The 16,823-nt window shown below is 39.6% G+C and overlaps 1 protein-coding gene across 2 annotated transcripts in view; it reads right to left on the bottom strand.

Moving 5' to 3' along the window:
• The window catches only part of DAPK2 (death associated protein kinase 2), a 47,796-nt gene extending 31,721 nt beyond the window's left edge, over window positions 1–16,075 (bottom strand). For both annotated transcript variants that reach the window (XM_074837735.1, XM_074837734.1), the window contains exons 1-2: window positions 16,039–16,075; window positions 14,487–14,584 (exon numbers count right to left, since the gene is read on the bottom strand). In XM_074837735.1, the coding sequence (XP_074693836.1) occupies window positions 14,487–14,563 (77 nt within the window). In that variant the 5' untranslated portion in view covers window positions 14,564–14,584; window positions 16,039–16,075. The remainder of the gene's footprint in view (window positions 1–14,486; window positions 14,585–16,038) is intronic.
• Window positions 16,076–16,823: the final 748 nt, after the last annotated feature.

Genomic DNA, 16,823 nt, shown 5'->3' with positions numbered 1-16,823 from the left:
AATTCTCTCTGGGGACATAAATTTTGCCAGAAAAGATCAGGGAGAAACTATTATGAGTACTGATTATGGGAATGAACAGAGTCACTTTTGCATTTAAAAAGTCCTGTGATACTGTGGATTTTGTACATTTTTGTTTACTTAAAAGCTTATAAAAATAGTAATGACACAGCATAGGAATTCCTGTCATCTCCTTTTATGCATTTATAGTCTGGGATAATTGTTCATCACAATACCCATTCCCTTGTAATCTGCTATTTCCCCCCTGCATGTGCACACGAACGCACACTCTACCCACTCCTGTCCCAGTCTTTATGCCATTTCCTTTATCCCTTAAAAACAGGTTTTTGCAGACAGTCTTTACTGAGATGGTTTGTGACTGAGTAGAAGCCACAGGGAAAAATACAAATGTCCTAGGCTAAGAAATAGTGAATTTAAGACAGTTACAGTGTAATTACCCACAATACTGTCCAAAACCCACACTTACCCAGTTTCCTATTTGCTGCAGAGCATATTTGCTCTGCCCATGCCTGGTCCTGAATTCCCAGGGTCTTTATTAGCGCATCACAGGATAATGCTAAAACAGCAGCTGGTGTATCTCTCCACACAACTAGCCCAATGCTTTGCCAAGCACTGATACACTGAAGCACACTAAGAGAAGAGCTAAAGGCTGAAGGGACAGGCAGAGAGAAAAGTCGTGGAACAAGTGTTGAAGGGGTAGCATATGGCTCTACTGTTCTACCGGATAAAATAAATAGTTCATGGGGAGGCCCATACAGCTATGAGAAAAAGAGGATGTCTCACTGGTATTTTACAATCACAGTCAGGCACGCTTTGGATTTCTTGTTAACTACAGAGCTTGCAAAGTCAAGGACCAAGACAACAGACAGCATTTCTGCACCTCCTAATACATTTGCATTCAGCACATAAGAATCAAATAGCATCAGCTTCCCAAAACTTTCAATCTAGGCTAGGAAAAAAGTAGAAGATAGCAAAGTATGTCTTTCTGACACCTGAGCTGACAGCACTGAGAAATTAAGCCATTTACTTAATTTCACATGTGGAGTCTGTGGCTGATCGTAGACTTGAAACTAAAGTTTCACAGCTCAGATGTCCAAATTTCAGCCAAATGACTTCGCCAAATTTCGTGGTTTTTTAGTATATCACTGAAATGAAGATGACTTGGTTCATAAACAGCAGTATTTACAACATACACAAGATAACTCAGAGGCTGACACTTCCTCATTTTTTTTATTTTATTAAAGAAAAGAAGTTTGTTACCTTTCAGAAATATTTTGGACAGCTGTACAAAAGCCCTGTCACAGATTTAACACAGGCTGTTCTCAACTGTGGCAACAGCTCAAGAGTATTAACAATAGCAGCTGCAACCTGTCAGTTATAATTAGGTACCACATCAAATCTGTCCATCATTAATAATATCCTAGCAAGGAAGACAACCTATTATTTGCATTGTCACTATCATCTAGGAGATTTATCACTGAAGAAGAACATGGAAACAGTAATACTGGGTGGTTTTGGAGTCCATTTTCAGAAGCATGCTTTAGAGGAGGCACAAGTTCATCTTATTTATTTGTTGCGCAGTTCAGGAGAGGATGTGGGAAGGATGTGGGGATGAGAGAAACCAGACAATCCAGAATAACTCCTTGCTCTTTTTTCAGTTTATTTTTAATACTGGTTCTGAAGGGTAATGCTCTGGGGCAGAATTTGACTTGAGAGAGTGACAGAAGCACAGCCTGCCAGTTTTGAATGCCTCAGTGCCTAACAGTGGTATTGCTACAGAGCATTAGAATGAAGAGAGCCCTTAAGCAACTGTTTGTATAGGTAAGGGTTTATACAAACCTTCCTCTGATATTCCAGAAACACCACATTGCTGAGTTGCTGAAAATACGTAAACAAAATACTGAGATGACAGTACAGGTCACCTGACTGCAGTCAGGCTCTCTGAGGCCAGAGTAGGGAGAAGTTGGGAAGCTGATTCTGTCTGTCATTTGAGAAGACCAAACCATTTCTTCCCCAAAGACCAAACCTATGTTCCCTTTCTGCATGTTCAATCTATTTCTCTATGTTCTGTCCATATTCATCTTAATTTCATTCATTAAAGAATTCTAAAAAGGGGGATTTTTATTATTATTATTATTTTTTGGTAGTTGTTAAAACTTGAAATTCCCATAAAATAGATAATATGTTAGAATATGTTGACAGATACAATTTACACTGAAATATGTTTTCAAGGAGGTCTTTGAAAAGTAAATGAACCTGGAAAAGTCAGCGCTCTGGCACTCTGCCAGTCAAGAGGCGACAATTCCCTCAATGAGGCAGGACAATTTGCTTTGGAACAGATTTGCAAGGGATTTTAGGCAACAACCTCCCACCATTGTTAACGGTAATTAGGTTCCTACACACTTGATGGAAAATAACACTGCAGTCTTTCTGTACTTAATTTCCTAAAGTCTGGAAAATGCAGTCTGGAAAAATGAAATAAAATTACAAGGGGTGAGCATACAGCTGGACCCTACAAATTAATTTCTTGTCTCTAGACATCATCAGAATTGCAATTATAATAATTCATATTTTTATCCACTAGGTGTTCCTGCACAAGAATACATGACCAGAGAGGAAACCAAAATAAAACCTAACAACACCTCAACCAGTCTTTAAACTGCCTAGATTCACATGCAGACTACTGCAAAGCAGGATAGCTTAACCCTTCTTTTCACAGAGCACCTGCAAAGGCAGTTGGGGATCTGAGCATTTAGTTGGTATTCCTTTTGTTTCCAGTTTGGGAGGCGTTTGCTTGAGGCTGGACTGTGCAATGAGAAGCCGCCGGGCTTAGCACTGCCAGCAGTATATAGCCAGGCTGTTGGAAGGGCGCGATCACAGCCTACCCTACTGCACAGAGCAAAACACAGCAATACTTTTTCCACACAGCAGGTATAGGGAGGTAAAACCTCCAAAAACAGTGAAAGTTTCCTCTTTCCATTTGAGAAGAGCAGAAAACAGCAATCTGAAGTACACCAAGCTACAGCCACATGAATGTGGGTAATACTGACATTGACACACTTGGTATTGCTGCACCAGATGGAAAAGTTCATTAAACTAGAGTGGACACAAGAAAATGCTTTTAAGAGAAATGGAGATGACCTTCCATTCCCCTTGATCTTCTCCTCCCTCTCTGTTTTCTTGTTGCTTATTATGTTTTAACAAGGTTACACCGAGCTCTTCCTAGCCTACTTCAGTTCTTGCTCAGATGTGCCCTTCTCCCAAGATTGAAGCTGAGTTAAAGAAACTATGGTTGGTATGCCAGCCAGCTGGGTTTAACCATGTAATTACATTCCGGACAATGTAAGGGCCTTGAAGGAAACTCTGCACACCAGACGTCTCAAAGCCATACAGTGCAGGAAGACAACAAAACTCAAGCCTGACTGCAATTCAGAATTATATTAGACACTGGGAAGGTAAATGACACACTGGAGAACTTTCACATTTTTGAGTGCTCCTGTTTAAACTACTTCCTCACCACATACTGAGGAAAACAGAGACACCTAGGTGCTAAGCTCAGCTCACTCAGAAAGTGGGGCTGCCTCAGGCACATCACTTCATCCATCTACCTTACAGCAATACCTTTGAAACAGCAGTCGTATCCATGGGATAGAACTAGATGGGTCTGACTCGTGTTCACATCAAATTACGAACACACAATTCTGATTTAAGATGATGATCTACAGAAGAGCAGGGTAAATGTTTCAGTCTCACAGCATCCCTTCCCACTACCCAAAACATGCCCTATGTACCTAAAAGCAAGATTTGGGGCACAATAACATACACAAGGCACCATACCATAAAAAACAACAGCCTACTACAGGAAGGAGCTTACAAGAAAAATTTAAAAATGAGCTTTCACAATATAAGAAGGTGTTTGCAGTCTGAATAAACCCAGGAATTTTATATTTGTCCTTTTTTCCTCACATTTAAGATACTCAGTTGTGGGAATGCAAGTCTAAAAGGGTTTATTTGCTATTACAAACCCTACCACGAAGACAAAGGACATAATTCACATATGTGCTTGCCTGCGCTTAGGAATCCAAAACATAGCTTAGAGATCTAATTTTAGGTTTACTAGACTTCACAAAGTTTGCCAGTCATTGGCTCTCTTTCTCTAATTGGATGATAAATTATGTTTGGTCCCTTGACACCAAAAAAAGGCCTTCCTATCAAGTGTCATAAATTCTCCAAGCTCTGAGTCAATATGATATCTTTAACCCTGAAAGCAATTTTATTTATGTTTACTGACAGCAATCGGTTCCTTTACAGTCCCTGTCATAAGCCAAGTCAGCTTCACCCTCTGTTAGCATCACACTGTCCTTTCGCCAGTGAATGAGCTTACAGCATTTTTCTTTCATTTTTGCATAACCTACAGTTAGAGGCAAGTAAAAATACTAAAAGTATATTATGAAATCATCCAATGTACATTCTTAAGTTAATATACCTAAACATAATCACTGATAATAATGTCTACCTAACCTGAATGCAAGACTTCTCTAGATTCAAGAAGATGGTTTACTTAGTTTTAGCAAAGGGTCATTTCTTCTCAGTTACAATTGTTTTTATGTCAACAGTTTTATTCATCATGCCTTTGTGCCACTACTAAATTCAGATTGGTTGTAACTGGCAATCTCAAGCTTAAAAAGTCTGCATCTTATTACTTTTCCATCTTTTTCACTCCTTTTTATTCTTCTTGGAAAAACTGCACTAATAATTTTATCCTTTCATGGTTGCATTTTTGTTAACTTTCAAAGCAAAGCCCTTGAGAATTCTTGCTGAATGCCTTTTTAAAAAAAACTCAACTCTGAAAAAGCTGTTTTCCTCTCATATTTAAGTGATTGAGAGCAAATGCTCTACTGCACATAATTTTACCAAGCTAAATACAATCCTTTCTCTTTCCTTACACTTCAGAAATGACTTCGCTAGCTGTAATTGCACTGGCATGCTCTTCCCAGCAGAGAACAGGAGTCTGTCAGTAACTTCTGCTACAATCCATTTGTATGCTCTCAGCTCATTTATGAAACACAGCTCAACCAAAGGCCATGCAAGGTTCACAAAATACATGCATAACGCGCTTTCCTGGAAGTCTTTTGTAGGAAGTCTGTGGTCACAGCAATAACGAACTGGAAGCCTTCTGTAAATGAACTATAGCAATAATTTGGAGTATGTTTTATTTTTTATAGACTTTTTTTTTTGTAGACTAAACCAGAATTTGGTACAGCAGAAATTTAATCTAAGCAGTGAATAAATAGTACATCCAACAGCACAGTATTTACAAAGAAACTAGAGTACTATAGCTGAAACAACAAAACAGAAATCCTAGCATGGCAGGGTCACTGAAGGGGAAGTATCTTCCTGTTTCCGTAAGACTTCATGGAATGAACCTAAAAAACCCCAAAACCTTAATCTATTAAATACTCTGCTGACACCTCTAATAACTTCATAAAGAGCTTTAAAAATAAAATTGTCACAAATGTCACTGTCCTGTTTAAGGCGTAAATAAAAAGTGAGTTTTGGGTTGCTTTTGGTTTTTTTTTTTTTTTCCAAACAAGATGCAAACAAAGTGGCTACCTCTCCTAAAGCAACTACAGAGAACCTAAACTGTGGCAGATGCCAGATTATGACAGAACGGTCTAAAACTTTTTTTAATAGAGCGTTTAACAGGAACTTTGCTTGGCTACTAAAAAGTAGATAAATTCTTCATGTGCATGAAAGATACAGAAGTAAATCCAATTCACAATACACTATGGCTCTCTTTTGAACCTTTCACACAAGATTACCATAGAAAAATCACCAATTTACCACAGCCCTGTGATATAGACTGGAAGCAATTTTTTAATATGAGAAGCAACTAACTTGACTTAATTTCAGGCTCACTAAGTGCCCTGGCAGTCTCAGGGTGACTTCTAACCAAACCAGTTAATGTTGTAGAGAAGTACCACAATACCACTACTCTTAACAATATGCTAATTTTTAAACCTAACTAGACATACTGTTTTAGGGAAGCAAAAAAAACCAAACCAAGAACAGCTGCCACTTTTAAATACACTGGCATTTTCACTCATAACTCATGTTTTACTAACTGATTGTATAGTACTCTAGAATACAGTGACTGTACAGGGTAAATTTCAATATTCATGACAGGGAAGTTGCTGAGCACCTCTGGACATATGCCATCTCTGATAACGTCACTGGCACCTTTCATCCACCTCTCTTTACAGCTCATGCAAAGGTAACTAATGCATTCTGGCCCAAGATCTCCACGTTCACTGCCAGAGGAGAATCAGACCAGTAGAGGACTATGGACTCAAACAGAAGGCTCTAGTTAACTGGAATAAGTAGAGAGCAAATAAACCATTTGAAATTCAAAGCAAGATTTAATAAATCTAATGTTTCTGAACAATGCTATGAATTATTACAGGCTATCAATAAAGTAACATGTTATTTGCATTACAGCCAATTAATGATTTAAACACCATTTTGGGTCATTAGCCCTGAGTCACAAGAAACCGTGCCACCTACTGAATCATCACCAGCATCTCCTGAAGTTGTTAAATGTTTTTGGAAACTTCCCAATCACACAGCAACAAGCAACATGGCCCTTATCAGCTCCTGAGGTTGGAGGAGCAGAGTCTGCAGTGATAAAGCACAAGCCCAGCAATTCTGGCAAGTTCCTGATAGCCTGGCAAGATTCTATGTAATCTGAAGCTCAAGAATAAAATGCACACGATAAAAATTTTTCCCCACTTATCACGCTTAGCTTTTAGATTGAATATCAGCTCTCAGAGTGGTAATGAACAGAGTCCAGAGACCCAGGGAAGGTCAAAGCTGACTCATGCTCAGCAGGAATAGCTGATTTGATAAGCTGTTCCTTCTGCTATGTGGAGCAACACCAGTGCATATGTAATACAAATGTAGAAGGTTAGCACACTGTACCTTTGTGTTTAAAGGTCCAAATCCAGCTAGACGTGGACTGAATGTAATATACCTGGGAGCAGATAAATTCTAAGAGGGTAGCAGTATTATGGTTAAATGATTTTTCTCCTTCCCCATGTATGAAACAGATAGAAATTACACTGACATTTTAATCAGGATTTTAGGAAATTACGTGTAAGGACAAAACCACAAAGGGTTGCTGAAACTCCCCTTTCACTGCTTTTTGTGGATTCTTCTGGTCTGCCAAAATAAGAGGTGGAAATTATCCCCTCAGCTTATTTAATCTTTACTATATTGAAGAAAACAATCTCCTCCAGCAGCAGGACAGCACAGAAGCTACATTATTTGTTCCCTCCACTCTTCCTACATAGGAAACAGACAGATCAATGGAAATTCTCTCTTTGTGAGGTTTATAGAACCACAAAACTCGGATATGAGGTTAATTACTCCCTCACAGAACCTGTAGATTCTGTAGCAATTAAAGATTACAAGCCCTGACTTTAGGATACACAGTCACCCACTCATGGTGCAACTGAATCTGCATTATGGGCTGCCCAAAACAGGGCAGTGACTCCAACCCAAACATGCTGGCACTAGATAGAACAAGTCTAGCTGTTGGAGTGATTTTATATGTGTCTCCTCACCAAAGCATCACTGCACGTCATGCTCAGCTATTACAACAGATTTTCACTCCAGTTCAAAACTGCTGATGTAGAGTTTTAACAATGATTAATAGATGTCACCTGAGCTAAATTAAGCTTGATAGTCAGACAAGCATCTGCAAGCCCTACTCTGCATGAGATGCTAGTAATTTGTCCAGTGTTTTATCATTGTTAGTCCAGTGGTGAGCGGTATTATGTTTATTTTAGTTGTATTTTTGCTCCTAAGTAACATTTTTCATTTCAAAAGCATGGAATGAATACCATACAGAGTCTATTTTCTCAGCTGTTCAAATTTCCATCTGCTTTCTACTGCAATTCAAAGTGGAAAAAAGAGTTTTATTTTTACAGAAAGGGCAAAGCAAACACTGGGATTAGGCTTACTATTCAGTGGTTAAAGACATTACTAAATGTGAGCTTTCTGAGCACTACCCACTGGGGTCACTCAACTCTAATCATACGTTCAAAGCCCGATACAGACTGAGGAGATACACTGAGATCACTTCCATCATCAAGATGGATGCTGGTAATAAGGAAGTCACTTGAAAAAAATGCATGACTTTGTTGCTAAATAAGGCTAAGACCAGTTCTAAATAACCAAGGCCAGTTCTTCTCAGTTACTGTAGGTACGGCAGCTTTGTTGTTAGAAAAAAAAAATAAACCACAAAAACTCCCACTATTTTCTCTTCACCTTCTGTAACAAATCAAAGATTTTTGGAAACAGTTGAAAGAACACTGAAAACTAGCAGGGAAATCTGTTTTTAAAGGAAAAAAAGCTAAGATCACTCACTCTGATAGAAGGAATAAAAAAAAAATCCAAAAATAGTGACTTTATCAGACAGCAAATTACAATCATAGTGATGGTGACCAAGTACCGGATGCCAAAACTGTTTCAACAAAATATTCAATACACATCAAACACATGACATAGAAGATTTTTATAACAAAAAATAGTAATAGAGGTGCTAGTTAGAGCTCAATAATTAAACTTAGGTTTTGCATCAAAAGCAAAGACTTGCTTTATGTGTTTTGTAGGAAAAAATAATCCAAGACTGTTATTCCAAATTTAAAGAAGTAATTCAAATTATAAATTAATCTAAGAACAGTTAAGGTTCATGTCTGAGAAAGCCCAACACTGAACAATTTCTATAGATAGAAAAAACATTCCTGGTATGAAGACACTGTGCGATGTGTGTTAAGGGTAAATTTCCTAGTCCAATCACACTCCTCTGTTTACCAGGGAGTAGCTGGATGACATGGCTTTTTATCATAGATTTTAAGTTCCTCCCCTACAAAGATTACCTCAGTTATCTCTGCTTTTTGTTTTCATTACGTAAATAAATACTTACTAGTTACACTGTCAGAACAGTGATTATGTGCCAGGCCCCAAGGTCCCATTACCACTGGTAAAATGTTGTGTTTGCTGTTGTTCTAAGCTTCACCCAGAAAAAAAAAGTTTCACCTGTCTCAGTGAGTAGAGCTGATCCTCCACACACAAGGTAGGGAGGAGGCAGGAACTTGTAGCTGGAGAGGGGGGACTAAGGAGGCATGAAAGGCCATTGATGAAAGATCTTGGCTTTAATCATGAAACCACAATTTAAAAAACCCAAAACAACCGAACAAGAAACATGAGGAAACAACTAGGTAGTGAAATTTAAACATATACAGCAGAAAATTCCTCAAAGTGAAATATAGACCATCCTAACATGCAGAAATATGTCACAGCCTTGCTGTAAAATTAATTTCCAGTGTAAGCCAGATATTTAGCTCACCTTTGGCATTAACCAGGCATTAACTTGGGCTTCTAGGAACTATTTAGGTATAGGACCCCACAGAAAACAGCCATCTCACTACTTTAGTTTCCACAACTTAAGCAAGCCCTGATTGTTTTTGTCAGAAGAAAAGCTCTTACCATTTTAAAGACATGCCCAGCTGCCTTCCTCAGAGGCCTCCATGCTGTATCAGCAACAAACTGTCATGTCTTTCCCAACAGAGAGGATTTCAAACTAGCAAGCGAACAAAATGCTTTTCCCATTTCTCATGGGAAAAGCATTTCTCACTGAAAGACTTAAGTTTTGATTTCCTATAATCAGTTCATCAGACTATGCATCTTGTATCCATACAAGATCTCCTACCTCTACAGAAAACATAGCAAAGCCAGACAAAAGCTGGAGAAAGTTGGGGCTAGAGATGAGCATAGCTCCCAATCACTGACAGGCAAGAACCTGGAATGGCAGGTGCTAAGGCTGGCACACTGTGGAGGAAGGCAGAGCCCCTTCCCTACAGTGAAAGGACAATAATGAAGGAAAGGGGGAGACTTCCTTACCCAGAAACATCACTCCAACATTTGTCTCTGTTGAGCATGACCTAAGTCCTTGTACGTGCAGAGAGCTGAGCTGTGGTGAGCAGTACGCTGTCTCAGGACACTGCACCACCCTGCAGGAACACGCTTTCTCAACAGACACTGTCATGAAACACTTCCAGACAAGCTCCGTGACACTTCCTACCCTTAGCCCAGACTCGACATGTAACAGTGACACTGCTCAGAAGGCACAAATGTCAACAGGTCTCTACAGCATGGCTGGCAACACATTTAAGTAATAGATTAATGACTCTATGGTACAACCTTTTATAAATTACACTGCACATCTCTGAAATTCTGGCACTCTCTGTGCACCTACCACCACTGTCAGTGTTTGCTAGTACAACTGGAAAAGGCTCCTGCAGGTTTGTACAAGAACTCCTTTTGTCCAGCTAGACAGAACTACCCATCCAAATCACAACAAGTCTTGAAACATTCTGTTAAAAGACTCTCCAGTGAGCTTTACCACTGCCACTTTCCTAGGGAACTATACCACCAGCTCAGTAGGCCAGTTCCTTCTCTTGATCTGCTTTGGCCTCAAAGAGTTTCCACTCTGGGTTGTCTCTTGCTGCCACCTCCCTTGCCACAAGAATCAGTGGTTATTTGACCTGCTGCATATTCCCAAGATGTCATTAGCCTTCACTTTCTCACATTTTTCAAGAAGCATTTCCATTGCTTTGGCATGCCATTAAAGCGATCTGCTACAAACATTCCTGCAAATGGCTTACACCAGAATCCTCCTCAAAACAGGCAAAACTGTCAATAGGTTTCTTACAAAGTTTATTAAAATCAATGGTAAAAGGATGCAGTTTGTCATTACTTAAATACAAGTGACATTCAGCAACATAAACTCATATTTGCGAACATTTTGAAAACATTCTATGGAAAATCATTTTTTTGAAGTATTCATTTTTGATGAGCAGCTCAGACACAGAAAGAAACTGAATCTGCCAGAAAGCCTGATGCCTTCAAAGAGTGATAGCATTAAATGCCTGGGAGGACTCTATAAAGTACTCCCAAATCACACAATCTACTGCCCTTGGGAGAAGGGGAAAGAGAAGAGAATCTTCTAATACCTCTGCAGGCACTGAAAACTTTATACTGCATTGCTTTCTAGCTCTTCTAGACTCCAGACTAACTAGTATAACAGAGGACTTTTAAAATAAATAACCCTATAATGTATTCATCTTCAGATAAATCTTTAAACTCTCCCCTTGTCATAAATTTTGAAAAAGAAAAAAAAAATCAATATTCTAGTAATAAACTGTATTATAGATCTCAAAAAGGTTTTTTATTTTAAAATGTTGACATTTGCTAAATTCACTCTAGAGGCTCCTCCTCTTTTTAGGCTCCCTTTCAGCTCTTGCTAGAGAACCTCAGTCCCCACAGACTTCACACTTAGAAACCAACTGATACTATCTTGCAGGAAGTAACTTTAAATATACATATATGATAATAAATGCACACATTCAGCATAGGCCATGCTAAGCTTCCCAAGTATAGCTGCTAGAATGAACAAGCCCATTAGCAACTTCTTTCCTCTAATGTCACATGCCTAACTTGTTGTTCCCTGTATGTACCCTTTGGAGGAGTTGAGCAACAGAGGTATAAACCTAAGATTAATATTTGAAAGATTGAGGGAATGTTGGAGGTAGGCAGCTAGTTACAACACACAGCTGCAGCTATGGAAAACCTGCTCCCCCTTTCTGTAAAGAGTTTTCTCTCACACCATTGCCTTGACACAGGAGACAACTGCATTTCCAGCATCCTTTGAGTTGCTTCTAGCTCAGCAGTGATTCTGAGCACGATCTGCTTGAGGAGTCCACAAATGCACCATTTGCAGGGTTTTATACAGCTGGATCTGAAGAGCCTTTGCTGCAGCTACCTTCAACGCTGCACAATGACAGGAAGGGTCTAATTGCATCCCCAGACCAGATGTATCTAAGCCTTACAAAGGAGCATTTGAAGTATACAAAAGAAGCCTCCTTTCCTAAGTGCTGCACAAAGACTTTCAGATAAACAGGTGCTGGCTGTGTTGGTGAGATCCTGTATTTTAACTTCTGACCGAATCCAAGCTAGAACAAGCATTAGCCCTTATTACCGACTACTTTTGTCCTCAAGAAGTCACCAACTCAGGAGGGCACAAACAGGACAGACTTCACAGATGTTGTTTGAAAAGCTTTGTTTTGTAAGTGACTTCTGTTGCCAGAATGATAATAAATTAATCCTTTCACCTGCCTGTACCTGTCAGCAACTAACAGCTTGTTGCAAATGTAACAAACTAGTAAAAGGCACCTACAGGTTCCAAGGGCATTAGACACCACTGGAAAAGATTCTTGCATTTCAGTCACCACAACCTGCTTAGTGTGTTATTTTTCTTCTAAAAAAGCGAGATATCACTTGTCACTGGCCTTAATCAGTAGTTACTGCTCAGAGATACAGAGGCATGACAACCCAGTGACACTGCACATATAACACGCAGTTGAAAGGAGATCTGCAGAGCTCCTCACAAAATCTGAAAGTGAAAATACACTGACAAAGACAGCATGACATTATATTCATGGGCAAGTGTAAAGTACACAACTTGAACACATTCAGAGTTAAGGGATGTAATTCCAACCTTGCTGCCCTCATCTCATTTGTTACAATTTGCCTATTGCCTTCAGGTCTTTCAGGGAACATTTTTGCCTACGGACCTCAGTACCAAGTAGACTTGGATTTTGCATCTACAAGAAGTATTACATGTAAAATGCTGGGAACTAGAACATGATTTTGTAGTAGAGTTTAATACCCCTTTGTCATGTGAGGACGGCACCTGCTTATGTATACACCTACTCCTTCTTCTGGCTTATCTAGAAAAGTTCTTGCAGAGAATACACCCATTAAAAAAGCCAACAATTTCAGATTCCATGTGTGAGTGTAGTCTCCTCTGAACCCAGCCCATCGCCTGTCCTGTAGCAAGTACCAGCTCCACAGCACAACCCTGGGAGCAGCCATGTTTCTGTGACATGCAGCCAGGAAAGGAGGAGGGCTGCTGTGACCACGCAAGTCTTTACCAGCCTGAGGTCTCTCAGGCAGATTCAAAAAGCAAGGGTCAGCCTTTACCAGGTAGTTTCAACTATACTTCTCCATTCAAAAGGCCTAATAACCATCAGCTTGAAGGAAAGAGTAAGGTTCATCATCTCAAAAGACACTGAATTTCCAATTCAGGAATCAAAGTAAAAATACACTACTCAGTTTCCAGTTTCTCATTTTAGCTGTTTGACTGTTACAACACATACTATGGCCTCCTAGGTTAAAAAAAGGCACACCTTTTACTCCCTCTATACACACACTGAATTTCTTTACTGCTCATTGTTGTCAGATTTTCACTATCAGGCTGATGTTGTCAGGACCAGTCAATACCCAAAAGTAAGCGGTTACAGATAATTTTATAGTTGAGGCCTTCAGGAGAGGGAAAGTAATGAAAAGGAACAAAAAACCCAAACCCCCCCAAAAACATCTCCCCTTAAAAGAAATCATCTCAACAACTCTAAAGATGAAATAGCTGGGAGTGAAAAAAATAAGATTTGGCAGAGAAACAGCTTCAACTGAAGTGTTTTAATGTAACTAAATTATTGGCCCTTGAAAAAGGGTAATTGCACATACACAGTCATTTATCAAAACCAACTGCCAGACGTTGGGAAAGAAGCCAACATGTGTATAGCCCTAATTTAGCTATTTGCATATCAAAAAGAAAATCACTGGAGGGTTGGACACTGAATGGAAACTAGCCATCCTCACACAGAGCACTGTATGTTGCTAAGTGACTGGGGGAGCCCTGTGTCATCCAGCTCACAAACCCAGCAGAGTGTTCAAGCAGGTGATTATGGTTAAGCATTACCCATTAACTCCACCTGTAATTAATATCTGCAGATAAGCCTTTATAGATTAAAAGCTATATACAGGTATGAACTGCTACAGCTGAAATTATGACAGGTAAATCTTTTCAGGAATACAAACACAGTGTTTTGCAGGCAGATATGCATGTGTTCTGTCAGTGCTCAGAACCAGCTGAAAACAACAGTGCTGTGCAGCACTGTTCAAAACAAGGCAAATTAAAGCGCTGCATCTATGACAACAGCACCATGGGTTCCTGTTTCCCAGCTGGATCAGAGACCGGACAAGTGAACTCTGTCTAAAGCACAAGCACGGATGACACCTATCTACAAAAGACAATATAAATGTACCTTTTGTTGCCCTAGTTGCAAGAAAAGAAACAGGAAAAATAGTTAGCACACTTAACCTAAAAAAAAAAAAAAAATTTAAAAATCCTATCCTAAGTTCAGTTTTTGTAAACGGATGTGTTTTCACTGTTGTACATTGCAATTGATTTAGGCTATCATGCAGAATAGTTGTTCTGCAAGATGTGGCAAACATCTGCACGTGTCAACTTTTGGAATAGCGTGGTGTCATCAGTACAAACTTACCTTCCTAGCTCTTCCCCAATTTCATAAATGTCCTCCACCTTCTGTTGCTTAAACAAAGCCATGTTTGGACCTTTCATTGATGCACAGAGATGCTGCGACTAGAATATTAAGAAAGAATGACATTCATTATTATCTTCCAACAGGCAAAGAATCAGTAAGACATATTTCTGGTATAGTCACTTTGGACCCATTGCAGCTCATTCATGGCCAAAGTTACCACTGATCAATCAAAAGAATTAATTTAGCAGTCTCAGCCAAATATCGAGGGTCCCAATCTGGTAAGAGGTGAGCACCTATAAGTGAAGAGGGTTCTCTGTCCCTACCGAAGTACCCGAGAACATACTTAACCAGAAGCGCAAAACACACCTTGAAACATAAATGTGACAGAAGTAACTAATTAATAATTTGACAAACTTATGGACAACAAAGCTTCCACACTACGCTAAATAGAGCTAGCATGAGAATCAGCATCCCAGGCTTCTTCATTAAAGTGTCAGCAGGCAGGCCACGAACAAAACAAACCACAAGGCAGAGCTTCCTTTTTCTCATGTCAAGAAGTGTTTCTGAAGCACACAGGCAGGACAGCAAATGGAAATCTGAACTACTGTTGCAAAAAGGCATTGTGATTCCATCTATAGAGTTTTCGGCACAACATCTTTCATCACACACTAGACGTTTCACATGAGAGAAGCCTGAGCAGCATTTGTTGCATGCATTAATCTGTGTAACCGTGAAACTTGTTTCCTGAACACAATCTTTTAAGTTGATAAGCTCTGTGAGGTCTGGAAAGACAAGCCTCACATTGGTGCATTTGAGCATCTGGGAGTGCATTATGCTGTGCTGCTTTTGGAAGATCAGAGATCCCATTATTCCTTGGGATACACCCACACAGCAACATAACTTAATCTTAACAGAAGAGATTTTAACACAATAACCAGCTGACCAGTTTACGACATGTTTGGTGTTTCCTATGTAGATGAACACTAGCATTATCCCCAATGGCCCAAACAACGTCCACTATTTAGATGAGAATGTGTAAAATAGCTGTAAGGCCTCTAGCATCACAATAAAATCTAACTACATTGAGCCATATAGTTATTCTCACAGGTCTCTAGGCTTCAGCAGCATATCTGTACTTCTCAATGTAATGTACATTTCCGTATGAATCCCAGGTGCTGCTCGCTTCAGATGCACTGGGGGCTTTCACATTCTGCACTTCTATACAGCTCCTGCATGTTTCTAAATAGCAGTCTTTGGCATCCGACTGTGGCACACTGCAAAGCGTATTTCACAAGCAAACAAAGCTCTATTTTGATCCTTTAGAAATAAGCTCAATTCAATGTTGCAAGAAGATCCAGCTATTTTAATAGATCAGCAGATGACTTATAAAACAGTACAAAGTACCAAAGAGCAATTTTAGGGTTCCTGCCAGGTTGAAACACGCATGTTTTTTAAGATTTTTCTCTAACAAAAGCGTAAACCATAAGCAGCAAATACACTGTAAAAATCTAACAACTTGTCAAAACGCAAACAGCTTTTGTCATGCACTCACCTCAAAAAAAAAAGACTGGCTGCTTTGTTTTCCCCCTCCTTTTCATAAATCGCTGGCTTCTAACACATGGGAGGCATGTTGAGTATCAATTCAATTCCTTTCCAAAGATGTTCCTCCTATTGCTTCCAAAGAACAGAAATAGTATCTTAGTGCTTCCGCATATATTTTTTGACTGATTTTAGCAAAACCTATGCATTAGGACAAAAATTATTTGACTGCTTTATTTCAAGCAGAAGGCTACTGCATCAACGCTTACATTGATATTAGTTGGGAATAACATTCACTCTTTCAAAAAACGGTAGCAATAAGTAAAGGGGTACCAACAAAACCAGATATCCTCTATTAGGCACTCAGCACCAGTTACACAACACACAGGCTGAGAAGCGGTACCTGCCTCCACCCTCTAGTAACACAATTTTGCATAATTCTGTGATGGCTCTCATCATATGTTTAGCATCTCTGTGCAGTGCATCCTTTTGGATTGCCATTTCCAAAGCACATGGAGATCCAGGAGGACTTTGTGACCATTTCCCTTCACTCCTTTCCCTTTAACAATATACTCATTAGGTGGGGAGCTTCTAACGGCCCACACCCAGCCTACAGCCTGCTCTCCTCTATACTCTTTCCTCCAATACAGAGGAGAAGACACAGGGCGCATACATTATTCTGGCAAGCCCCGCTCCCCCTCCCCAAGGGACCCACAGCTTTGCTCCTATTGATGATGGGAAATATTTCAGCTATACATCAAAACTGCATCCTCTCCTTTTTGAAGGGTGTATATCTGC

This window comes from Strix aluco, chromosome 12, assembly GCF_031877795.1.
Source record: "Strix aluco isolate bStrAlu1 chromosome 12, bStrAlu1.hap1, whole genome shotgun sequence".
Classification (NCBI taxonomy): domain Eukaryota; kingdom Metazoa; phylum Chordata; class Aves; order Strigiformes; family Strigidae; genus Strix; species Strix aluco.
Note: the sequence above shows the minus strand (reverse complement) of the source record. Positions and strands in the feature narration are given on the sequence as shown.